General features: G+C 34.6%; 2 protein-coding genes across 4 annotated transcripts in view; one reads left to right on the forward strand and one right to left on the reverse strand.

Annotated features, from left to right (window-relative positions):
- Window positions 1-4,087, forward strand: part of DNAI7 (dynein axonemal intermediate chain 7) — a 66,851-nt gene extending 62,764 nt beyond the window's left edge. For all 3 annotated transcript variants that reach the window (XM_025995083.2, XM_072765731.1, XM_072765730.1), the window contains 2 exons: window positions 808-921; window positions 1,657-4,087. In XM_025995083.2, coding sequence (XP_025850868.2) covers window positions 808-921; window positions 1,657-1,932 — 390 coding nt within the window. In that variant the 3' untranslated portion in view covers window positions 1,933-4,087. The remainder of the gene's footprint in view (window positions 1-807; window positions 922-1,656) is intronic.
- The window catches only part of IRAG2 (inositol 1,4,5-triphosphate receptor associated 2), a 122,726-nt gene continuing 97,552 nt past the window's right edge, over window positions 1,040-26,213 (reverse strand). Inside the window, 12 exon segments of the mRNA XM_025995533.2 lie at window positions 1,040-2,659; window positions 3,348-3,455; window positions 5,397-5,498; window positions 5,780-5,826; window positions 5,944-6,006; window positions 7,893-7,936; window positions 8,840-8,987; window positions 17,264-17,398; window positions 22,151-22,291; window positions 22,549-22,576; window positions 22,662-22,725; window positions 24,243-24,300. Of these exon segments, the coding sequence (XP_025851318.2) occupies window positions 2,416-2,659; window positions 3,348-3,455; window positions 5,397-5,498; window positions 5,780-5,826; window positions 5,944-6,006; window positions 7,893-7,936; window positions 8,840-8,987; window positions 17,264-17,398; window positions 22,151-22,291; window positions 22,549-22,576; window positions 22,662-22,725; window positions 24,243-24,300 (1,182 nt within the window). The 3' untranslated portion in view covers window positions 1,040-2,415.

Consider the following 26,213-nt stretch of genomic DNA (forward strand, 5'->3'; position numbering starts at 1 on the left):
CAAAGTAGGTTCTAATCATGAAAGATGTATTGGGCAGAAAAGTTCTATACCCCAAAACAAGTTTACAGTATACCAGAAAATGATAATCTAGCTAGACATGTAACATGTAACACATGAAAATAGTATCACTGAGATACTGTACATATGTGTAGAGAAAAAAAATAACCTTGGTTTTAGTAACTCAATTGCCAGCTTCTCTACGAAGGCTGAATGTAGTGTACTTTTCATCTCAGAATATTCAAGAATTTTTTTTTCTGAACACATATTCTAGGCATTGTTTTAGATGCTTAGGATCCATTAATGAATAAAAAAAGTTTCCTGCCCTTGTGGAGCTTACATTCTAGCAGAAGAAGGCAAAAATATACTAGATAATCTTATGTTTTATGAAAAAGAAAAAAGGGCAGACCAGGAATCCTGGGGTTAAGGCAACATACAAATAGGGTATTGGAGGAGGGGTGTTCATTGAGAAGGTATTAGATCTGAGCAAAACTCAAAAGTGGGTAATTTAGCCAAGTGGAGCTGAGAGAGCAAAGGAAACGCAAAGGCGATGATAATGGTGTGTGTGGGGGTGGGTGGGTGGATATCTGATCAGAGACGCCGTTGTGGGTTAGGACTTTGGTTTCTCTTCTGAGAGAAAGGCAACACTATTGCCCAGTCTTAGCAGTCATGTAATATGACTTACATTTAAAATGGATTTTTCTAAAAAATAAAAAAAAGTATTTTTCTGTGTTGAGAAGTGACCGTAGGAGGCCAAAGATGGGAGACTAGTTGAGAGGCTCTATGATTAATTCTATTTTATATGGACAGGATCCTTTGGTGGAATTGAAAGCTTATCGACAACTGGCCCTGCTAAGTTCTGCTTTTGCATTTGGTTGGAGCAAGTGGAATGTAGTATGTACTTCAAAAAAAGTTATAGTTAAGGTATAGTATGTAAAATCTGTAACCATGCTTTGTCCTCCAAAAGTAAGTACTCCAAAGTTAAATGAATGTAGGCCATGGTTTCTCCTCTTGAAAAGATGAAAAAAATTAACATTCAAAATAGTTTTAAAACTTCACTTTTATTTTGTCAAAAATATAAAACCAAACTATATAAAGGTTATGCCTTCATTGTCCATTATGGTATCAAACACTCTTGACTTCAGGCTAGCATCCTTTAGCTCTTTACATCAACAGGAGAACAAATGGAAGCTTTTTATGTGAATCAAACTTTTTCCTCAGAGATGGTTAGGCTTCCTAGTTAACTTTCTGGCACATTTACTAGTGCCTGATAAGAAAGAGATCACATTCTTAAAGCTGACTGATTGTTTTAGTATAAGCGAGCCACCATATGTACTAGTGTATTGTGTGTTTCTCCCACTTGAAATAAGCTCTTTGAGGATGGGATTTTATTGTTGCAATTGTTAGTATGTTTTTGCCCTTCGTTGTTATATCCCCAGCACCTAGAATGTTCCCTGGCACATGGTAGTTACTAAATAAACCTCTGTTGAGTGAGTTAATACATTTTAATAAGCTCCATAAAAACATGGTTTAAGAAATGGAACACTAAGAATGTTTCTTTTACATTAGCAATTTTGGGAACCAAATTCAAATTATACTCTGCCAAAATACCCAATAGAAGAACTATTAACGAATTTCTCTAATTTTCTTTTTCATTAGCTGAGTGAATACCTTACTGAAGAACCTATTCAGAATCCTAATTGGACCCTTTTAATGTTTAGTGGTAACAGAGCACAAAGGCTCAAGATCAACGAAAACAGTGAGACATTCTCTGAAGCCCTTAAAGAAGAAACTGAGTTTCATTCTACTTTATATCACATGGTTAAGGATTTTGCTTCCAAAGAAGCCATGGAGAAAATCAAGAGCTCCAACTGCCAGTTTATTGACTCTGTGTGTTATATGCTACTCTCCACTAGATTACTCAGCTATTCTTAATCCCCACTGATAAATTTTATGCAATATGAAGAATCAAGCAACTTGGAGCAAAATCAGGTATTTCTTCAATAAAATGTAATGAGTGACTATATTTCAGGACATTATTAAAATCTAATAAGCATTTTATTCTCAAATTTTATTTTTTAAAAAGTAGGGTTTTTTCCCTATGGATATTTACCCTACTGAAACTTTCACTTTTCACTCTATGAAGATTTGAGTGGTTCTTTATTTCAATACATTTTAACAAACAATATATAATATCTCCTCCTCAAAAAGCTCATTAAAAGATCATAGGCAGGCTTCCTCACCATTGTATTTTAGAGAGGAAATCACAGAAAGAGGGAGTATAAAATATCTTACGGTCCTTCTGAGACCCTCTGGTTCTAAGCTATAATTTCCCAACTAAAAATGACTTAATTTACGAAGTTCAGATACTGAAACTTTAAAAATCAAGACACACACACACAGTAAGATATGCTGTAGTCACACTGGTGGTGGTCCATTGTGTTGGAGTCTGGTAAATGGCCACAAGATTTGTTCTAGAGACATCCAGGAGTCCCCATCTGGTGTGGGAGCAGCATCCACAGACTTTTGGAAAAATCGTCCTGTGAGGAAGCTCATCAAAGCTGCAAACAGTACGATGAATGCAACAGAAAGCCAGAGTGCCTTATTTGCTTTTGTGATGGAAGTCGTGAGATTTGTTGCCCAGGAAGCTATTGTGTCATAACTATAAGGAAAATACAAATTCAGAATTTGTTAATAGCAATATTAAAGAATATTGCCAGCAATACCAATCAAGTAATCGATCTGCCCTACATACCACAAACATTGCCTTGTGATAAGCTATGTAATGATGTGCTCTCTTGGTTTGGGCCACAATTTGCAACCCCCCCCCCCCAATAATTTTTAGAATTAGAGAAATGATTTAGACTTAAATGCAATGGTGATGATCTGAAAATTGGGTGACTCAGGTATTATATTTGAGTATTTATCTCATTGTTTCAATCAGGTAAGGCAACTTAAATCCCTACAGTAGAAACAAAAATTATTTACTGGGTAGAGTATGATGTGTGTGTGTGTGTGTGTGTGTGTGCATCACTTTTTTCTCACCATAACCTGGATTTTTGCTCTATTGAAATATTTAAACTATTTTTAGAAACACCCACAAGAAAAACTTATAAGTCTTAGCATTTTACACATGCTACTACTATCATCCCTATCTTCTAGATGAAGAAATTGATGCTCAAAAGTGGATGAACTATGCCATCTGGCTCTAGAACCTAACACTGTGACCTGTCACAGGTTCAGGGATAACTCCTGTAGACCATGTGAAGTTTGTTTTTTATCTTAAACTTAACATTGCCTCATCTTTTCCATTCCATAAAAATGGTATCATTAGCAAGCAGACAACTTACATTGAAGAGCCATCCCATTTTGATGGATTATTTCTCTTTTCAGAAAGACTTGGCTTTCTTGTCCTTTCTACTATTTCTTCTCCAGGGAGTTCTGAGTCATCTTTAGTTCTGTAAATAAGTATTATTTTTAAATATTTGAAACTATGGATAATATACTATTTATAAAATATTGCTAAATTTTATTGTATTACTAAAGAGGCTCACAACTATTTGTTTTGCTTTAGAAAGATTTGCTATATATCTAATTCTAAAATTGAAATCACTCATCTTTTACTTATGGAAATTTAATTTTAAAAACTTGCTATATAGAAAAATGTTTGTTGTAGGAAGTTGAGATACTGGCCAAAGGATAAATAAAAAGGAAAAATTTACAAAGAACATGTAAAAGTTAGTCATTATCACCACTCCATAATTAACCAGAGTTATTAACCTGTGATTTCTCTGCTTGTGTATAGTTACTATGCTTTAAAAAACAAAGGTGAATATTTCTTGCTCTGTATTTTCTTATTAAACATATGGTAAAATTTTTTTCCTTCTACCACAAAATTATTAACAGTGGATTTTATGCTAAACTAGAGTAATATCAAAGTGTCATTTCTTTAAAAATCTTAATTTTAAAAGTATTTATAACAATACATTCAGTACAATGCTAGCTAAAATTAATATTTAATGAGCTGGGAAATAGAAATTGGAGCAAATATATTTTAAATAAAATCATCTTGTCTTTAACCCGAACAAAACTTGTTTCATTATCATGTTCATTGATGAGTTCCTAGTTGGATTTGAATTTTGAAATTCCAGGTTCATAATGCCGTCACTATTACCAAAGGCAGCTGTTTCTCAAAGTTGTTTTTTTTCTTTTCTTCTTGGACATCTAAAGGGAATGTGTTTGTCTGGTTTTAGTTTTTAAGGGAAACATGGGTCCCTTGGCGGTATGTATGGTCGGTTGAATGACTGACTCTTGATTTTAGTTCAGGTCATGATCTTAGGGTTCTAGGATCTAGCCTGGTGGCCAGCTCCATGCTAAGTGGGTGTCTGCTTGTCCCTCTCCCTCTGCTCTTTCCCCAGCTTGCTTGCTATCTCTCTCTAAAATAAATAAAATCTAAAAAAATAAATAAATATAAACAAGGCCTTACAAAAATTCTTGTAAGATTCTCAAGATTTCAGTCTTTGGTTCACTAAGACTTCTCAATAGAAATCGTACCATACTAACAAAAAGCAAAAAATAGATTTTAATTTTTTGAAGAAAAATTGATTTTTTTTTAACCCAGATCAGAAAAATCCATTATGTTAACTTAAAAGAGTTTCGACACATGCAGTGGGCTCCCAGGATTATTTTAAAAACAAAAACCTGAGAGTAGGCACTATGTCTCATTCATCTTTATACCCCTTAGGATTGAGTTTAGTACCTACCACATAGTAGGCAGGTAATGAACATGTATAAAATGAACATAAAATCGTTTCATTAAAATCTCTCTAGATGAGGAAACTGAGACCAAATAAAGTTAAACAATTTGTCCAATGTCATTCAAGGACTTAGAGGCCACATTTCTTCATGTCCCTCCTCCACTGCCCTCTACCTGTTGCTTATGAAGTATAGCAATATAGAGTTTTGTTTCCCCTACTGTTCATTTACATAAAGAGTAGATAGATGCATATACAATACACGTATATTACATATATACCTATGTAATTCATGTTTTGCTTTTTAATCTAAGTGGATGGACGTTTCTTCTGTGGCTCTTTACTGACCTTTCTCGTTGATGACCAGATACTTATAGAGGAAAAAAATAATATTCACAATTCTGGCACACTTCAGAGTCTTCTAACTTAAGACCTCAAACCCTGCAGTTCTGAGTGCTACAGGAGTGCATATGTTTTGCAAATAACATTTATATAATGCTTTACAGTTTATAAAAGTTTTAATTATCTTTTTGATAATATAGCATTGTCTCATTTCCATAGAGTAAAAGTGATCCCCACTATTTCCCAGCTCACATCAAGTTAACACACACACACACACACACACACACACCAAACTTCACCTACTTTAGTTCACATTTTTCTTCTTCAGCATCTGCCCAGGAATAGGTGCTAATAAATCGGTGTAATGAGGGTCGGTGTTCACTCTGCTTTGACCCCAAAATACGCCTAAGTAAAGATGATTATAGCCACTTGTCAAATTAATACATCTGTAGCCATTATCAATTTATTTTCTACTACCCAAATTAATACAAAAATTGTATGTTCTATTTTTTTGGCACATTCACATTATACTTCAAGGAAATTTCATGATTATATACCTATTTTATAATTATTGTACATACACTATGTGGAAATCAAAAGTTACTTTGTTACTTATTGCAAACATTTACTTCAGTAAGTTACAAAGCAGTAGGTTTCCTAAAGAGCAACCATAAAATTAAACTTACCAGCTGCTTGACCTCCTACTGAATCGGTCATTTTCCATCCCAGCCACCTTTAAATTTCAGATGTTAAAGAAATAATGAAATATGAATTTAGTGAAGTTTATGTTTTTGTTACATGAAAATTAATTTGCTTTTGACTAAGAAAGAACACTTAAGAATTTGCTCACCATTCCTGCATTTCCAATATTTCTGGGCAAAGAGGCAATGGTCACCCTTCGGAGAGAAGATGGCTATCCAAAGAGGCCAAAGGTACATTTAGAAAACTACTAGTATTTTATTATTGTATACAACACTAATATATACCCTTGTACATACATATCCCTGCATCTGACCACTGCTGAGCTAACCAGCAGACATATTTTGTTATGGCCATAGTGTCTTCCAGAAATATTGTACCAGTTTATATTCTACCTTCTCCAAAACCTGGATGAGGGCAGCCCCCGTGGCCCAGCGGTTTAGCACCACCTTCAGCCCGGGGTGTGATCCTGGAGACCAAGATCGAGTCCCATGTCAGGCTCCCTGCACGGAGCCTGCTTCTCCCTCTGGCTGTGTCTCTGCCTCTCTCTCTCTCTCTCTCTCTCTGTGTCTGTCATGAATAAATAAATAAAATAAAATAAAATAAAATAAAAACTGGATGAGTATAATTTTTGCCAGTCAAATAAGGTTTCTTGTTTAGTTTTTCTGGTAACATTGAACACTTTTTTAATGCTGAATAATCACATATATATCTGCTCTGGAAACTATGATCTTTGCCCATATCAATTTTATTAATGATAATTCTGGAAGAAATTTTTTTTCATTGTTAATGCAGCCAAATATATCCTTCTTTTGCTGTCATTTCTTTTATGCTGAGCTTTTCTCAACTCAAGAGGAGATAAATGTGCACCTATTTTGTAGCTTTTGTTTTCATGGTTTCATTTTTTCCCATTTACACATTTAAAGATGGATATGATATTTTGATAAACTGATGTGTTTGTTTATCAGCCATGAGATTTGCACAGGAAAATGTTGTATACTATTAGCTGATTCTTTTATTAAAAAAAGACTTTATCTATTTCTTTGGGAGAGAGAGAACATGAATGGGGTAAGCCCCCCACCCCCAACCCAGTGAAGGGGGCTTGATTCCAGGACTCTGGGATCATGACCTGAGCTAAGGCAGACACAAAGAGCTGAGCCACCCAGGGGCCCCTACTATATGATTCTTAAACACAACTTTAGGAAGTAAAGATATATTAAATGTAGGAAATTAGTTAAAGAAGCTTAAGATTAATCCTTTTATTAAACCAACATTCCTAATTTAATTTCATAGGTTAGCTGAATATCAAGAATTTCAAATTGCAATCCGAGAAATTTGGCTTCTCACCATGGTTCTGCCCACTACATGATCATAACTAATCACTTAACTTCTGTGAAAGTGATTTTCCTCATCTATGAAAGACAGAGATTTGGATGGAATGATTTGAAAGTCTCTTGCTTAAAAATTCTGTGAAATCCTGATTTTCAAACTGGCAAAAACTGCTGGTTGACTTTCAATATCCCATTTTCCTCCTTTTTATTTGGTAAAGAACTCCTTGATTTTTAGTTAAGCCGCAAAACTCTAGAATTAAAAATGGATTTTCTAGTCTCATTTTCAACCAAGAATGAAAAGGAAATGTTAATTGGGAATTCTAGGAATTATCATTAGATGGAGAGGGAACACTTGTTTTTACGTCTTCCTTTTTCTTAGAATGTGACTTGATGTAATGACCAGGACTTAGCCTTCAGCACTGAGGAAGCCACCCTAGGCCATGAAGTGGAAGCAAAGGGCTGAGGGTGATGAAGCAGTGAGAGAATACTGGGCCCTGTGGATTCTGTGAAGCCTCTCTACCAATTTTGTACTGCATATTTCCAACTCCAGTGTTACATGAGAGAGAAACTATCTGGCTTTCCTCTTGCCTTCAGAAAAACTTAAAAGATATACAAAGAAGTACAAAAGCATACATATATAAACTTAAACACATACATGCATATCTACATAAACATATATGATTTACATTTAAAACTGTTGTTTCAAATAGTATTTTAAAACCATCTCTTCTGTAACATTTGATAGACTGTTAAGTCCATTAGTAATTACCTTGGAGTTTAGAGAAGATGAACGCTTTTTAATTTGGCAGTCATCTGAAAGGAAAAACACATTTGCACATTTTAGGAATTACATAAGCAATTTCTTGCAATGGTCTCAATTCTTTTCAAAGAAAAGCAATAGTCAGAACATATTTAAGACCCTAGAGACTACTGAGCAGCAAAAATATCCAGTTATTATTGGTTGATTCATAACAATTACCATCTTAACTGATGAAATACAGTCCTCTACATCACTGTATATGTCCGCAATGCTTCCCCAGCACATGGGAGACACTAAATGAATATATGTTGAATAAATAAATCCAAAACTACACATCAGAAGGTTATTAAATATGATTACTTTTTCTAGAAAAGGGAACAGATCATTGAAATATTCTTTTCAGAAAAGTTAATATTATTTAAAAAAAACTATTACAGGATTTATATAAAGTTTATATTTTAAGGGATTTTTTTATGATCTCAGATGTGTTGTGCTCACTTCGGCAGCACATATAACTAAAATCAGATGTCTTCTTATTTTCTAATCCATCTGCCAGCTTACTAAGCCAGAGTCACTCCTCCTTCAAGAAATAGAAAATCATTGTTGATGAGAATGGCTCATTTAACTTAATTTACTATGCTTTATGTGTGGAGAAAGAGCCAATTCTAACATACCCTAAGTTGGAGAACATTAGAGTCAACTCAATAGGTTGGATGAATATAATCTCTCTCAGCAATCTAATGAATTTTTGGTGTCATTACCAAAGAATCCTTCTTGTCTCCCAATCTGTTTTCTAGCTAACATTTTCCTTTGGGCTATATAAATAACAGGAATGAGTTATTATTGTAACATAATCTTAACCTAAGGGTTTTATACTAAAGACGTAGTAAAAATTAGTAAGAGATAGAGAGAAGAGAATGTTAGGAAAACAACTGACACTATTCAACTTTTATTACCTTCATCTTCAAGAGGGTTAAAAGACCTTTCATTTTGCAGAAGAACTTGTTTCAGTTCTTCTAATTCAGCATGCTCTTTGGCATACATTCTCTTCAGGTTTTCTACATGCTGAATCATCACTTCAACTGCTTTACTAACCCGGCTTTCCTAGTAGGAAAGAAAAAGAATTAATTTACACTGAAAATACTATTCTTTATATCCAGTTTAAAAATGATAATTAGACACGTGCATCTATCTTCACTTCATCCCCAAATCTCACCAAAATGACAATAAAGGTTTTTTTTTTTTTTTTTTTTTTTTTTTAAAGAAGACACAGAAGAGAACAGAAGAAGATACAACAAAAGTTTGAAAGCTTGCTAAGTAGAAGAACTAGCAGAACTAGTGGTGAATGACAAAGACCTGAAAAAGCTGAACCCTTAAAAAAAAAAAAGAAAGCCTACAAGCAACCTGGACTGCACCACAGAAAGCCATACAGGCTCAGGAATTAGTGGTGCCTCTAGAATTAAATGTGAAAGGAAAAAAAAAAAGAATTAAATGTGAAGGTAAATATATGAACAGAAGAAATGGTAAAAAAAAAAAAAAAATCTGCATAAAAAGTGATTAGATCCACAGATGATCTCCCTTACTCAAACCAGCTGAGCAACTTCCCTTCATCACTTTGCTGAAAGACCACCAACGTTGGATATCTAGAGAGAGAGAGAAACAGAGAGCCTGTGGATTGGGCAGTAAGAGATCATTGATAGTGAATGGATTGTAGAGAAAAGAATAGATTTAAGCAAAAGTCTGTATACATAATTGAATGCTGAGATACATAGCTTGATTTCTCCTTCCAGCTTGCAAACACTGATAGCCAGGCTTATCCTCGCAAACGAGGTAGTTGGAAGATTTCCTCTGAGGAATCTAACATAGCAAGATAAAAGTCAAAACTACTGACATTAAGAGTATCCCAGTGAAACATCCCAGTTTGTGTGAAGTTCAGAGCCAACAAGAACCTTCTCCACCCACCATACAGCTCCCATTCAGCTATATAGTGGATCATCACTAGTCAGAGGAAAGTTTCGACCATGAAAGAGGAAAATCAACACAGAAAAAGGGCAAGCTGGAAGAGGTCAACTACAGGAAAGCTTCAAGGAAACTAGTAATATCCTCAGAGAGTTAAGAATAAATGTTGCATCCATGAAATAAGAACAAGATAAAAAGCTACATGCTGAGAATAAAGAGTCTAGGAATTAAAAATATGACAAACATAAATCAATAAAAAAGTTTCAAGGTAATGTTGAGAAAATCTCCCTGAAACTAGAGCAAAAAAACCTCAAAGGTAGAAAATAGATGAAAAAGAATCTGTTCAGGAGATCCAAAAGGCAAAGAACAGGAACTCAAAGCATAGAAAAATTCCACAAAATGTGGAAAAGGAAATAATTAAAAAATGATCTCTAAGAATTCAAGAACATAACTTGCCAACTTATATCCATTCAGAGCTTACCACAGTGAATGAAAATAAATCCACACCAAGAGAGGACAGTAGGGATAAGAGGATGTCTTAAAATATGGAAAGTAAGAAAAGGTATAAACGAAAGCTCATGGGTCAGAATGGCATCAAACTTTGACAGCAACACCAGAAGGTTAGAAGGAAATGAAAAAAGTGAAAGAAAGATTCTAAAGAAAATAATCTCTAAACTAGAATCTTTCACCTAGCTAGACTATCTATATTAAGCATAAAAATAAAAACATTTTTAGTTCTATAACATCTCAAAAAGTTTCTCAGGATTTTAAAAAAAATTATAGTTGACATACACTTTATTAGTTTCAAGTGTACAATTCAATGATTTGACAATTCTATACATTATGCTATGCTCACCATCATAATAAATGTAGTTACCATCTGTCACTATACAACATTATTATAATATTATTGGCTGCATTCCTATGCTGTACTTTTCATCCCTCGACTACAGGGCATTTTAAAACTGGAAATTTTTATCCTTTTATATATTCTTGACTCCTTTTTTGTAGATTATTTGACTATATATACATGTGGGTTTATTTTTGGGTTTTCTGTCCTATTCCATTGATGTATGTGTCTATCTTTGTGCCAGTACCATGCTCTTTTAATTACTACAGCTTTGTAGTATATCTTGAAATCTGGGAGTATGATTATCTCCAACTTTGTTCTTCTTTCTCAAGATTGCTTTGTCCATTCAGGGTCTTTTGTGGCTCCATATCAATCTCAGGATAATTTATTCTAGCTCTGTGAAAAATGCTGGTGGTATTTTAAGAGAAATTGCATTAATTCTGTAGATTGTTTTGGGGAGTGTGGATATTTTATTTTATTTTATTTTATTTTATTTATTTTTTTGAGTGTGGATATTTTAATACCAATTCTTTCAGTCCATGAATATGGACTGTCTTTCTATTAGTGTCATCTTCAATTTCTTTCATCAGTGTTTTGTAGTCTTTAGACTTACAGGTCTATCACCTCCTTGGTTAAATTTATTCCTAGGTTTTTTATTACTTTTGGTAATTTTGGTGTAATTATAAATGGGATTGTTTTCTCAATTTCTCTTTCTGCTACTTCATTGGTAGTGTATAGAAACACAAGCAATTTCTGTATCTTGATTATGTATACTACAGCTTTACTGAATTCATTTTTTAGTTCCAAAATTTTTTTTTGGTGGAGTCTTTACTTTAGGGTTTTCTATATATAGTATCATGTCATCTGCAAATAGTGACACTTCTTCCTCATTACCAATCTGGATGCCTTTTAGGTCTTTTTCTTGTCTGATTGGTGTGGCTAGAACTTCCAGTTCTATGTTGAATAAAAATAGTGACAGTAGAGATCCTCATTCCTGATCTTAAAGGAAAATCTTTTAGCTTTTCACCATACTCAATGTTAGCTTTTTCATTAATGGCCTTTATTATGTTGAGGTATATCTAAATCCGCTTTGCTGAGAGTTTTTAATCATGACTGGATATTGAATTTTGTCAGATGCTTTTCCTGCCGCTGAAATGATCATGTGGTTTTTAACCTTCATTTTGTTAATGTGATATATCATGTTGAATGATTTGCAAATATTGAACCATTCTTGCACACCTGGAGAAACTCCCACTTGATCGTGAGGAATGATCCTTTTAATATACTATGGGATTTGGTTTGTTAATATTTTGTTGAGGATTTCTGCAGTTATAGTCATCAGAGATATTGGTCTATAGATTTCCTTTTGTGCAGTGTCTTTGGTTTTGGTATCAGGGTAATGCTGGCCTCATAGAATGAATTTGGAAACTTTTCTTCTTCTATTTTTTTGAATAGTTTGAGGAAAATAGGTACTACTTCTTCTTTAAATATCTGGTAAGAATTTACCTGTGGAGCCATCTACTCCTAAACTTTCAAGCTTTTATTTAAATTTTAGTTCAACATATAGTGTAATATTTTACACTATACGTTATAGTTTCAGTAGAATTTAGTGACTCATCACTTATACACAACACCCAGTGCTTATCACAAGTGCCCTCTTTAATACTCATCACTCATTTACTCTATCCTCCACCCCTGCCCCTCCAGCAACCCTCAGTTTGTTCTCTATAGTTAAGAGTCTCCTTTATGGTTTGCTGTCCTCTTTTTTTTTCTTTCCCCTGTGTTTATCTGTTCTGTCTCTTTAATTCCATATATGAAATTATATGGTATTTGTCTTTTTCTGACTTATTTTGCTTAGCATAATAACATTCTAGCTCCATCCACTCCATTGTAAATGGCAAGATTTGATTGTTTTGCTGGCTGAGTAATATTCTATTGTGTATGTATACCACATCTTCTTTACCCATTCATCAGTCCATGGACACTTAGGCTTTTCCACAATTTGGCTATTGTTGATAATGCTCCTATAAACATCAAGTTACACATATCACCTTGAATCTGTATTTTTGTATCTTTTGGGTAAATACCTAGTAGTGCAGTTGCTGGGGCATAGAGTAGTTCTGTTTTTAACTTTTTGAGGAAACTCCACACTGTTTTCCAGAGTGACTGCATCAGTTTGCATTACCACCAACACTATAAAAGGTTCCCCTTTCTCCACATCCTCACCTACATTTGTTGTTTCCTGTGTTATTAATTTTAGCCATTTTGAGAGGTGTGAGGTGGTATCTCATTGTAGTTTTGATTTTTATTTCCCTGATGATGAGTGATGTTGAGCATCTTTTGTCTGTTAACCATCTGGATGTCTTCTTTGGAAAAATGCCTATTTATGTCTTCTGTCCATTTCTCACCTGGATTATTTGTTTTGGGGGTATTGAGTTTGATAAGTTCTTTATAAATTTTGGATACTAACCCTTCATCAGATATGTCATTTGCAAATATATTTTCCCATTCAAAAGGTTACCTTTTACATTTGTTGTTTCCTTTGCTGATTCAATTTCATTACTTCGCTGATTAATTTCATTACATCTTTCTGTTCAGATTTTCTAGGTCTTCCTGATTCAGTTTTGGAAGATTGCATGTTTTGAAGAATTTATCTATTTCTCCTATGTGGTCCAATTTGTTGGTATATAATATTTTATATAGTCTCTTATCCTTTGTATTCTTGTGATGTCAGTTGTTATTTCTTCTGTTCCTGGATTTTGAGCCTCTTTGTTTTCCTTAATGAGTCTGACTGAAACTTATCAATTCTCCTTATCTTTTAAAGAAACATCTCTTGGTCTTATTGATTTTTTTTTTTTGGTCTCTATTTCATTTATTTCTGTTTTGATCTTTATTGTTTCCTCCCTGCTACTAACCTTGGACTTTGTTCTTTTCCTAGTTCCTTTAGGTATAAGATTAGATTGAGATTTTTCTTGGTTCTTGAGGTAGGCCTGTATAAACTCTAAAATTCCTTCTTAGACCTGCTTTTTCTACATCCCAAAGATTTTACACCATTATATATTCATTTTTACATGTCTTTATAAAGTCCTCTTTGATTTCTTTGTTGGCCTGTTGATTGGTTAGTAGCATGTTGGTTAGCCTTCAAGTGTATTTTTTTTTTAAGATTTACTTATTTATTCATGAGAAACACAGGAGGAGAGGCAGAGACATAGGCAGAGGGAGAAGCAGAGCCTGATGTGGAACTCGATCCCAGAACTCCAGGATCATGCCCTGAGCCAAAGGCAGACACTCCACCACTGAGCATGTCGCTGTTTGTATCTTTTCAAGTTTTTTTCTGTAATTGATTTTTGGTTTCACACTGTTGTGATCAGAAAACATGCTTGATACAATTTCAATCTTATTAAATTTATTGAGATTTGTTTTTTGGCCTAACGTGATCTAATGTGGAGAATGATCCATGTGCACTTGAAAAGAATGTGCAATCTTCCAGTTTTGGATGGAATGTTCTAATATATGTCTGTTAAGTCCATCTGTCTAATGTCTCATTCAAAGCCATGGTTTCCTTATTGATTTTCTGACTGGATGATCTATCTGTTGATGTAAGTGAGGTATTAAAGTGCCTTACTATTATTATATTATTGTCAATTTCTCCCTTTATGTCTGTTAATATTTGCTTTATGTATTTAGGTGCTTCTATGTTGGGTACATAGATATTTACAATTTCATATCCTCTTGTTGGATTGATCGCATTATCATTAAGTAATGCCTTTCTTTGTCTCTTGTTACAGTCTCTATTTAAAAGTCTGTTTTGTCTGAAAAAAAGTCTGATTTAATAATATTGTTATTCCAGCTTTTTTCATTTCCATTTTCATGAAATATTCCTTTCCATCTCTTCACTTTCAGGCTGTACATGTCTTTAGCTCTGAAATGAGTCTTTTGTAGGTGACATGTAGATGGGTATTATTTTTTTATTCAGTCAGTCATCCCATGTCTTTTGCTAAGCATTTAGACCATTTGCATTTAAAGCAATTATTGCTACATATGTACTTATTGCCATTTTGTTAACTGTTTTCTGGTTGGTTGGTAGTTCTCTCTTCCTTTCTTCTCTTGCTCTCTTCCCTTGTGATTGATGACTTTCCTTAGTGTTATGCTTGGATTCCTTTCTCTTTATTTTTTGTGTATCTATTATAGGTTTTTGGTTTGTGGTTACCATGAAATTTGTATATAATATCCTAAGTACTATGTTAAGTACTATGTTAAGAAGTACTTAACTTGTTAAGTCTATGTTAAGTTGATGGTTATTTAAGTTTAAACACATTCTGGACACCGAGGCTCCTTCCACAGTTTGGCTATTGTGGCCATTGCCTCGGTGTCCATCGAAAGATGAATGGATAAAGAAGATGTGGTTTATGTATACAATGGAATATTACTCAGCAATTAGAAACGACAAATACCCACCATTTGCTTCAACGTGGATGGAACTGGAGGGTATTATGCTGAGTGAAATAAGTCAGTCGGAGAAGGACAAACAGTGTATGTTCTCATTCATTTGGGGAATATGAATAATAGTGAAAGGGAATATAAAGGAAGGGAGAAGAAATGTTGGGAAATATCAGGAAGGGAGACAGAACATGAAGACTCCTAACTCGGGGAAACGAACTAGGGGTGGTGGAGGGGGAGGAGGGCGGGTGTTGGAGGGGAATGGGTGACGGGCACTGAGGTGGACACTTGACGGGATGAGCACTGGGTGTTTTTCTGTATGTTGGTAAATTGAACACCAATAAAAATTAATTAAAAAAAAATAAAAATAAAAAAAATAAAAAATAAAAAAATAAACACATTCTGAACTAACTACACGTTTACTCCTATGTTTCATGAACAGAACAGAGATCAGTATGGCTGGAATGCAATAATTCAGGAAGATAATAATAAGAAATAAATTTCAAAAGGTGAGAGGGCAGGAAAATTATGTAGATCTTTTTAAGCCATCATAAGGACTTTGGGTTTTATTCTGAAAAAAAGTGAGGAGCTACTGGAGGACTTTGAACCCAAAAGAAACATGATCTGCCTTAAATTTTAGAAGGATTATTCTGGCTGTTTTATGGAGAACGGACTATGTTGCAGAGAGTACAGGGTTTGAATGGAAACAAGGCGACCATTTAGGAAGATATTGTATTAATCCACAAAAATAGAATGGTAGTTTAGATCAGGTGATAGCAGTGGAGAGGAAAATAAGCAGCTGAATTCTCATGGTGGAGTAAACAGGATTTATTCTGATGGTAGAGTAATTATGATCTTCTGTGGGATTAGAAGTGAATTGTGAGAGAAAAATTTTGAGAATTATTCATAATGATTTCTAATCTGATCAACTTTGACTAAGATAAGATTATGTGTGGAAAAGGTTTTGGAGATACTTTAAGCAGTTCATTTTTGTATGTATTGTTTGAGTTTGTCAAACATCTAAGTGAAATGCTGCATCCATAGTAGTATATTCTAGTTTGAAACTCAAGGCGAAGGTTTAGGATAGGCATGTGAATTTGGGAGTCATCAGCTGACAACACTGGGTGATATGGGGATTGAAGGAAGATGGACATCACATGTACAAGGGTGGTGCTGTACAGCCCATGGGTATTATGAAGCTAGGGAGAACAGTGGGACCCATATAGGAGCCTGGACAGTTGAGAAAAAAAAAAACAAAACAGGAGAATGTGGTATTTGGATGTCAAGTGAGGAAAGTATTTCCAGGAGGAGGAAGAGCTCAACCATGATTAATATAACAGATAACTAAGGAAAATGAGTATGTTAAGGCCAATTAGAGTAGATTTCAGAGTGAATGGGAGGAGAGAAATTGGAGACAGTGAGTATAATTATGCTGAGGAAATTTGCTATAAATGGGAGCAGAGAAAAAGGGTGGTAGAAGAGAAAGGGTCAAAGATGATTTTGCTTGTGTTTATGTTATTTTTCCAATCTCAAAAACAACATATTTGTGTACTCATGGGAATGGTTCAATGTAATGGGGAAAATTGAAGATGGAGGAAAGTAAGGAGAATATGAGCCCAAGATTCTGAGTAAATTAGGAGGAATGGATTCTGGCATATAGGTGAGATGGTTAGCCTTAGATAGGATTAGAGACAACTTATAATTTGTACAAGGAAGAAGGAAAAAGCATGAGGGTTCAGATGTTACTAGGTTTGGAATTTGTGGCAGTTCCCCTCTGAATGATCAATGTTCTCACTGAGGCAGGAAGCAGTCATTATTTGACAGAGAAGATGGGAAAGGACATGATGATGATTTAAAGAGAAAGGAGAAAGTATGAAACTGATGTGTGGAAAAGATTATTTGGATGATTGTCACTGCCTAATGCAATTATGAGAGGTTTTTTTTTTTTTACATTTTTATTTACAGATTCCATTTTCTCTATATTAAACACATACTGTCCTATACAACACAGAAATCGTTTTTAAAACTTTTTCTTAGTAATCCATAGAAAAAAAGAAATGTAATCCATAATCTCAGGGAAAATAAATCTTTTTAGTAATTTCAGTTAGCTAAAGAAATGGAAACAGATTACCTGATTAATGGCTCCCAGCATCTCAGCCTTACTGGCCACTCGTGCAGTGCACTGACTAAGGAATGTTATACTCTTCTCCAGCTTCTTAACAATTTCCTGGGCATGGTTGTCATCTTCACAAAGTGGTGTTAAAGACTGTACAGAAAGCAAAGTATTAAAATATATCCAACACAAGTATTCAGCAAGTGATTCTAACAATGACTATGTTGTTAATGTAGATTACATCTCATTTATTTTTGTATAAAGTGAAAAGGATCAGCAAAGACCGATAATGAATAATGATATTGAAATATTAATTTCTTTGTTGGCTATTAAGCAGACCTATGCAGATGTTCACAAAACCTTTTATATCTAGTATCAATCTCTTCCTTCCTTCCTGAATTTGCCATTTCCTCTTGAACGTTTACATCACTTTCCACAATTAACAGATTGGGATATACTTAATTGGTAATGATAAAGAAATTATGCTTATGAATGAGTCGAATGTATTATATGAGGAGCATGGTTTGAACTTTTAATTAAAGTAGTGAAAACATACTAGATTTAGATATGGCTCTGACTACTCACTCTTCCATTGATGGCAAAGCATTATTGAGCTAGCTAGATGGGTATGTCTTCACTGCCTTTGAATATTTCTTTTAAATTGGTGCCCTTGATCCAAGATGATGGCTGTCCTAATGGAGAACCATCCATCTCACTAGGGTGGAGACAGAATTAAGGGGACAGCAGTTTCGGAAGCAAATAAGCCACTGCTTATTAGCTATGTGACCATGAGCAATTTTCTAAGACTTGCCCAAATCTAAAATACTATAAATTTTGTATATTATTTTAAAAAGGAAAAGTAGGGGCACCTGTGTGGCACAGTCAGTTAAATGTCCGACTCTTGGTTTTAGCTCAGATCATGATCTCAGGGTCATGAGATTGAGCCCCATGTTGGGCTCCACACTCAGAGCAGAGTCTACTTAAGACTGTTTCTCCCTCTTCCTCTGTCCTCCCCTCCCCCGTCCCCATGGTTTCTCTTTCTCTCAAATAAATAACTACATCTTTTTTAAAAAAGGAAAAGTTGTATAAATAAAATTATAAAGCATCATTGACTCTATGTTGAATTCTAAATCTAAAAATACTAAGTCATTTCTGATTTGTTCTTCCCTCATCTGCCAGATGGAGACAATTACAGGAATTTCTTTCCCGGAATACTGGACATGAATGATAGTAGATGCAAATTATTTGTCATGCTCTAGATGCTCAATAAGTGTCAGCCACTTCTGAAACAGACAGATATATATGAGTTGCAGCTGAAGAGTTGCTAACCAACTAGAATGATCACTGTCAGACACACAGTTTCCTATTGGAGTTAAGTAACCATATTCAGTTGGGAAAGGAAGAAAATATGTTAATTTTTAGCCAAATAAAATATGGTTTATCAAAACTGGATCATGAAGAAATAGAAATTTTGAATAGGCCAATAACTAGTAAGGAGAGGAAAGCAGATATCAAAAATTTCTCTACAAAGAAAAGTCCAAAACCATATGGAATCATATGAATGGTTCACCTGGAGAATTCTACCAAACATCTGAAGAAGAATTAAAACCAATCTTTCTAAAATAACAAGTGTTGGCAAGGTTGTGGAGAAAAAGGAAACTTTGTGCACTATTAGTGATGCAGCCACTGTGCAAAATGGTGTGGAGGTTACTCAAATAATTAAAAATAGAACTACCTTACAGTCTAATAGTTGCACTACTGGGTATTTACCCTAAAAATACAGAAACACTAATTCAAAGGGATATATGCACCCTTATGTTTATTGTAGCATTATTTACAGTAGCCAAACTATGGAGGCAGCCCAAGTGTCCAATGATTGATAAATGGATAAAGAAGATGTGGTATAAAGAATATTATTTGGCCATAAAAAGGATGAAATCTTGCCAGTTAAACAACATCAATAGAACTAGAAAGTGTAAGCAAAATACGCCATTCAGATAAGACAAATATCAAATGATTTCACACATACGTGATATTAAGAAACAAAACAGATGAACATGTGAAAAGGGAAAAAAAGAGAAAAGGAAAGACATGGAGGCAAATCATAAGGCTATTTATTTTAAGATTTAATTTATTCATGAGAGAGAGAGAGAGGCAGAGACGTAGGTAGAGGGAGAAGCAGGCTCCACGCGGGGAGCCCAATGTGGGACTCGATCCTGCGACCCCAGATCACGCCCTGAGTCAAAGGCTCAACCGCTGAGCCACCCAAGCATCCCAAATCATAAGAATCTTTTTTTTTTTTTTTTAAGACTCTTAATGATAGAGAACAAACTGAGGGTTTTGGAGATAGGTGGGGGGATGGGCTAAATGAGTAATGGGTATTAAAGAGGGCACTTGCTATAAAAGCACTAAGTGTAATATATCACTTAGTAATAAATCACAAAATTCTACTCCTGAAACCAACATTATACCATATGTTAAGTAACTAGAATTTAAATGAAAATTTGGAAGAAAAAAAATTTTCTGGGTAAATAAATGAACAACAATAAAAAACAATTCCACTTATAGTACAATCAAAAAGAATAAAATACTCAGGAATAATCCTAACAAAGGAACTGAAAGACTTGTATTCTAAAATCTATAAACAGTGCTGAAGGAAATTAAAGACAGAAAAGGAAAGAAAGGCACCCTGTGTTCATGGATTAGAAGACTTGATTTTCTTAAGATGTCCATTCTACTCAAATCTATCTACAGATTCAATGCAATCCCTATCAAAATCCCAGTGGCATTTTTTGTTTCATAAATAGAAAAATTCATCCTGAAATTCACAATAGGGTTTCAAAGGACCCCAAATAGCTAAAACAATTTGAAAAAGAACAAAGTTGGAGAACTGACACTTCTTGATTTCAAAACTTATTACAAAGCTGTAATACAGCCTTGAGATAATGATGTGGTTGGTGTTGAGATGACTTGGATGATATACATAACTCGGTTAAGACCTCTATATAAACTTTATAGTTTTGGTGGGTGGGTACAGAGATCTACTCATCTTGCAGCCAACCAAGACAAGCCTCATATGTAAATTCCTTTGCTTATTAAATCTGCCATCTACCAACCTGAAGTGACCTGCCTCTTTCTTCAGTTTCTCCCTGCCTTCTGAGGATGAGGGCCAATTTCAGATTACATCTGGGAAACTCCCGAGGATCTTGCAAACCAACAATATCCATATCCATATCCATGTCCATATCTAATATCCATATACAAAAAAGTGAAAGTGGACTCTTCTCTTACACTACATTCAAAAATCAACTCAAACTGGATTAAAGATCTAAGTGTAAGATCCAAACTATGTAATTTCAGAAGAAAACATAGGAGGAAATATTCATGACATTAGATTTGGCAATAATTTCTTGGATATGACACCAAAAGCACAGGCAACAAAACCAAAAATAGACAAATACCACTATATCAAGCTTAAACACTTTTGTGAATCAAAGAACATAATCAACAAAATGGAAAGGCAACCTATGGAATAACAGAAAAGATAAAGTAAATATCTTATTACAAAATTGGCAAAGGGCTTGAATAAACATTTTTTCAGAGATGATATACAGAGGTGGTATACATGATGATAAACATGAAAAGATGCTCAACAATACAAATCATCAGAGAAATGCAAAGCAAACCACAATGAGATACTACCTTATACCCATTAGTATCGCTAATATCAAAAAAGCAGGAAAAAATGTACATATTGGACAAGATGTGGAGAAATTGGCACCCTGGTGCACTGTTAGTAGGATTGTAAAATGGTACAATTGCCACACAAAACAATGTGACAGTTCTTCAGAAACTTAAAAAAACTTTCTAAAAGAATTAAAGGCAGGGTCTCAAAGAGACACACACTCATGTTCATAGCAGCAATCACTCATAATAGCCAAGAGATGGAAGCAATCCAAACATCCACTGATAAATAAATGGATAAATGAAATGCAGGATATATTACAATGAAATATTTTATTCAGCTTTAAAACAGAATCCTGCCACATGCTACAACATGGATGAAGCTTGAAAATATTATGCTAAGTGAAATGAGCCAGTTATAAGAAGACAAACACTGTATGATTTTATTTATATGAGGTATCAGAAGTAGTCAAATTCATAGAAATAGAAAGTAAACTGGTTAGCAAGAGCTGAGAGGTGGGGAACAGGGGAGTTGTTTAATGGGCATGGAGCTTCAGAATGCAAGATGGAAAAGTTCTGGAGATCTGTTTTACAACAATGTGAACATACTTAACACTAGTGAACTAACTTACACTTAAGATGGTTAATATGGTAACTTTGATATTACATGTTTTTTATTACAATAAAAATGAACATGGTTTCTCAGTTTTTATTTTCTTTATCCAAAAATAACCCTCTTAATTTTCCAGCCAATCTCTATATTTATGGTGATTTCACAAAATGGAAAAATCATAGTTGTTACTTATGTACCTAGAGAGGGCTTGGCTTGCCCATCATCTGACAAGACTAAAATCAACCATTCTCTTTTTTCAGTTAATTAAACGGAACTAGAATTTGATTCTTTTCTTTGAAACTTAGAATTAGATATTATCTCCAATTGCTCAGTTTCCTGCATGATGACTCTTCTGCCTGAAACCTATGCAAACGTCTAGAGGGAAGGCAGGTGACTCACAATAACTTTAAAAGGCATTTGTTTTATTAGTAAATCTTTTAGTTTAACCTGATCCTGAATTTTTGTTTCCTATTAATTTACATTTGAGTCAGGCAGGGCTTGGTACCTGGTGTTGGTTTAGTCATAAAAGTAAACTTGTATCTAACTTTGAAAACATTATTAACAGTATGATCTTCAAATGTGTAGTTCCCAAATGTTAAGATTCTCACCTCTAACAGCTTTAAACAGTTAGTTATTTCTTTTTTCAGATTTTCTTCGGCCAAGTCTCGTGATCTTTCTTCAAGCCTCACTCTTTTCTCCAAGGTGAACCAGTCACACTTAAATCCCAAAGATAATCTGAGAAATTCGGCCTGTTGTCAAAATAATGTGAGGGTGAAGGGAAAAAATTGGACATAGTGAAATATTTCAGTTTAATACCAGATTATGCTGAGCTGTTTCTTTTCCCTCCCAGCAACATAATGCTAGCATGCATTGGCTTTACCTGCACTTAATCACTGACAAGCCAGCCAGACACCAAACGCATGACAGCTTATGTAAAAGTATGAAGTGATTATAGACAAGGGAATCAGATAAACTTTTTTTTTTAACTTAAAGGGAAAAAACTCACCTCCACCTCCTTCTCATTAGCAGAAGTGCTGTAGGATAAGACAAAAAATTTATTCAAACACAATTCAATAGAAAAGCAAAAGCTGTGAGCATGCCATGTGAAGAACAACTTACTTGTCATTTTGTCTAAAGTTAACTGATTTCACAGTGGTTACAGGAACAGAGGAAACAGCAGTGTCTATTAAAAGGTAATAAAATAGTAGTAGGTTACAAAGGTTCCCAGCTGAAGGCACATTCAATCAAATCTCTACTACACAAAGGCATTTTACTGAAGAATATCTGAAATAATAGCCAGTTAATAATGCATTTGCTTCAATATAAGATGATGTTATGCTATGCTATTGGGACCACAATGTCATTAAAATCATTGGCTCCTGGCAACAGCATTAAGGAGGGCACACGATGTGATATGAGCACTGTGTGTTATACTATATGTTGGTAAAATGAATTTAAATGAAAAAAAATCATTGGCTCACACATCAGTATGTGAATAGTCTGAAGCCTGAAGATATCTCAGACTCCAGGAACAGTCCAATTATTCTCTTTGTATTTGAATGTTTATTTGACTTGATTCCATGGTTAAATGCATACCTTCCTAGTACCCTAATCCTTCAGATCAATGGTTAAGAGCAGCAGCGGCAGCAGACATTGTAGTAGTGGTAGTAGTAGTAAGAGGAGGAGGAGTATAGTATAATAATAATAATAATAACAACAACAGCAACAATAAGCATTGTATCAACCACTTGTCACAAGTTTACTATATGCCAGCCCCAAAACAGGGCTCTTTACACATATTAATGATACTCTTCGTGGTAACTTCATAAACAAGACAATATATTAGTTTATTAAGAGTGTTAGATTTGAAAAAAACCTGGTTTAAGTCTCATCTTTGATCCTTATAGCTTTGTGACCGGGAAGAAGTCAAAACGTCATCAAACCATCTACAAAATAAGGATGATACTATTCTTCTATAGTAGCTTTTAGAGAACTTTTAGAGAACATTTTTCTAACTGCTTTTTGCCTAATTTATTCAATCCTCAGAGCAAACCTGTGGTAGGTACTGTACAGGCTAGGAAATTGAGCTGCAACTTACCTATCCCACATAGATATTTGGGTGAACTAAATGAAACTATATATTTAAGGAATTTAGTCTAGAACTTAGCATATGACATATTCTTGTAAAGGTTCATTTTTTGACTCATCATTTCCATTTTGCAGATGAAGTTGACACTCAGGTTTAATAACCTTCTGAAGTCATAGCTAGTCAGAGAGTAACCCAATAGTCTGTGTGACCTCAAGGCCTCAACTCTATCCATTATTCCATCCTAATGGAGGTGAAATTGGGAGGGAAGCATATTAGCACATATTCTTTAAATACTGTCTTATTTACTTTGGGATGGGATAATAGAAAAGATCTCAAAGCAGAGCTTAGAATTGACTACCAATATTGGCATGGTTCTTTGATCACAATAGTGTAGTAGTTATTACAAGTCCTTTGGGGCTTAATAGTTAATGCAAGATAAATGTGGCTTTTCATAAGTGACACAAATTGAATCAAGAAATCAATTTTATTGGCTGGATTTTACCTAGAGATGAAAAATTATAGACACCATATTTTTACTCAGAAAGATTTCACCCATAAAAATATTAGCAGGAATAAATTTTGCATGGGGGTTGGGAGAGAACATTCCTTACCTCCTGCAGCACATTCTTTTCTATGCTCATCTATTGTTCCTGGTTCCTCTTTGGCTTCCTAAAATCATAAAGAGATTTTTTTTTTTTGCTGTAAATAGAATGGAAATCCTTCATAACCAATCATTTCCCAACTTCCTGTCCTCTCCTAAACCTACTCTATCAAAAACATTGTGGTATTCAAAGATCTAAGCTAGGGGTTAAGAAGAAAACAGGACTGGCTCTAAGGGGGTTTCTAATCTAGTTGAGGTACAAAAGACAGAAGCACATGAACAGCTGCAAATGTGACACAGGTTACCATGAGGCAAACTAGCATTGATTGCCAAATAAATGAGATGTGAATAAGTAAGTGCTCTACAAAGGGAGAGGAGAGACATCATGGCTAGAGAAGCATAAGAAGTCTCTACAGACAAGAAACATGCTGGCGCTTCATAAAATGGTAGGATTAGATGGATAAAGAAGTAGGCATCATCTAGGACTATCACACATAGCCTTCTAGATGGACTCTTGGAGAACTTGTAGCAAAAACTGCAGCTAGGACTGTATTATGTTAGGCTTTTACTCCATATAAATATATTTAAAGGTCACTGACCATATATCCTACAGATACATCGATACTTTGAGAAAGACCACACGAGGGTTGTATTATACTACCTGGGGAAAGCTAATGAGAAAGCTATAGGTATAAAATCATTTTTATGGTGATAATTATTCAACATTCTTAGAAGCTTTCCATGAAAAAAAGTCTAAGACAAAATTCCTTGATAGAGCCAGTGATAACATGTCATGTAACTTTTAGAAAATTGAAGCTAAGATTTTGATAAAAAATAACAAATGCAATAATAGAGGTAAAGCATTGGATCATTCTTATCAACACCCAAATATTCTTAAGTTTTCTGAATCCTCCCTCAACACCCTGACCTCTTCCAGATACACCATCTTCTTCCAATCCTATCCTTTATGATCATGCTTCTTCTGGGAAGAATTGTCCATGGGTTGCTATTTCCAGTTTTTTAGCTCTTATGTATCCCTATAGGCAACACTCCAAGAAAACCTCCCTCCCCAGTTATCAGGGAACTCTCTATCACAAATTCGATGGAAAATATTCACTCTTTATCTTACTTGACTTCACTGTAGCATCTAAAATAATCTATAATCCTCTTCTCCTTGAAGATTTTTCTTTCCTTGATTTTCATTTCCTGATGTCCTCCTATTGCTACAGTAGCTCCTTCTGAATTTCCTCTACCATTGCCTTCTTTTGTCAGATGATGGAATCATCTAGAGTCCATTATTGTTAGTACTCTCTTCCTGCCTGCCAGAGTCCTTTGCACCCACGTACTTGTTTTTATTCGCTGGTAACTCAAAAATGTGTGTCTGCTCCTAAAAGTCCTAGGAATGAGTTTATGAATATAGGTATATAGCTATCTATATAATCTTTCAGAATACTGGGGTCTCACATCAAACTGAAATTTGACTTAAACTAATCTTCTTTTACCCACCCACCCCCCAAATTCTACTCTTCTTACTTCCTCCCTATTCTCGTGATATTCTATTCAGTCTGTAGGATAAGCCATAAGCCTAAGTATTTATATTTTCCCATGCATCCCCAGCCCCTACCCTGGTAATTGGTCACCATGTTCTATAAATTCTGTCCCTTAAATCTCTCCCAAGTTACTCTTTTCTTCTCCATCCACACTAAATTCCTACTATCTTCATCTCTTGTCCAAATTGTTACAATAGCATCCTAACCAGTACTCCATCTGCATTTCTCTATTTTCTAATCCATTATTTTAAAGTTTATTTCTATCTTGTTTTATGATGAGAAGAAATTCTTTTTCTCAGAAGACTACCATGAAAGATTAGAGGACTCAAATATTTCTCTATTTTTTTAGAAGGGGTAACCACTTCTGGCATGCTAGATAGTCAACATTATACTCTATATATACTTTACACTATAAAGGATGATCCCAAATC

The sequence above is a fragment of the Vulpes vulpes genome, chromosome 8 (assembly GCF_048418805.1).
Source record: "Vulpes vulpes isolate BD-2025 chromosome 8, VulVul3, whole genome shotgun sequence".
NCBI classification, from domain to species: domain Eukaryota; kingdom Metazoa; phylum Chordata; class Mammalia; order Carnivora; family Canidae; genus Vulpes; species Vulpes vulpes.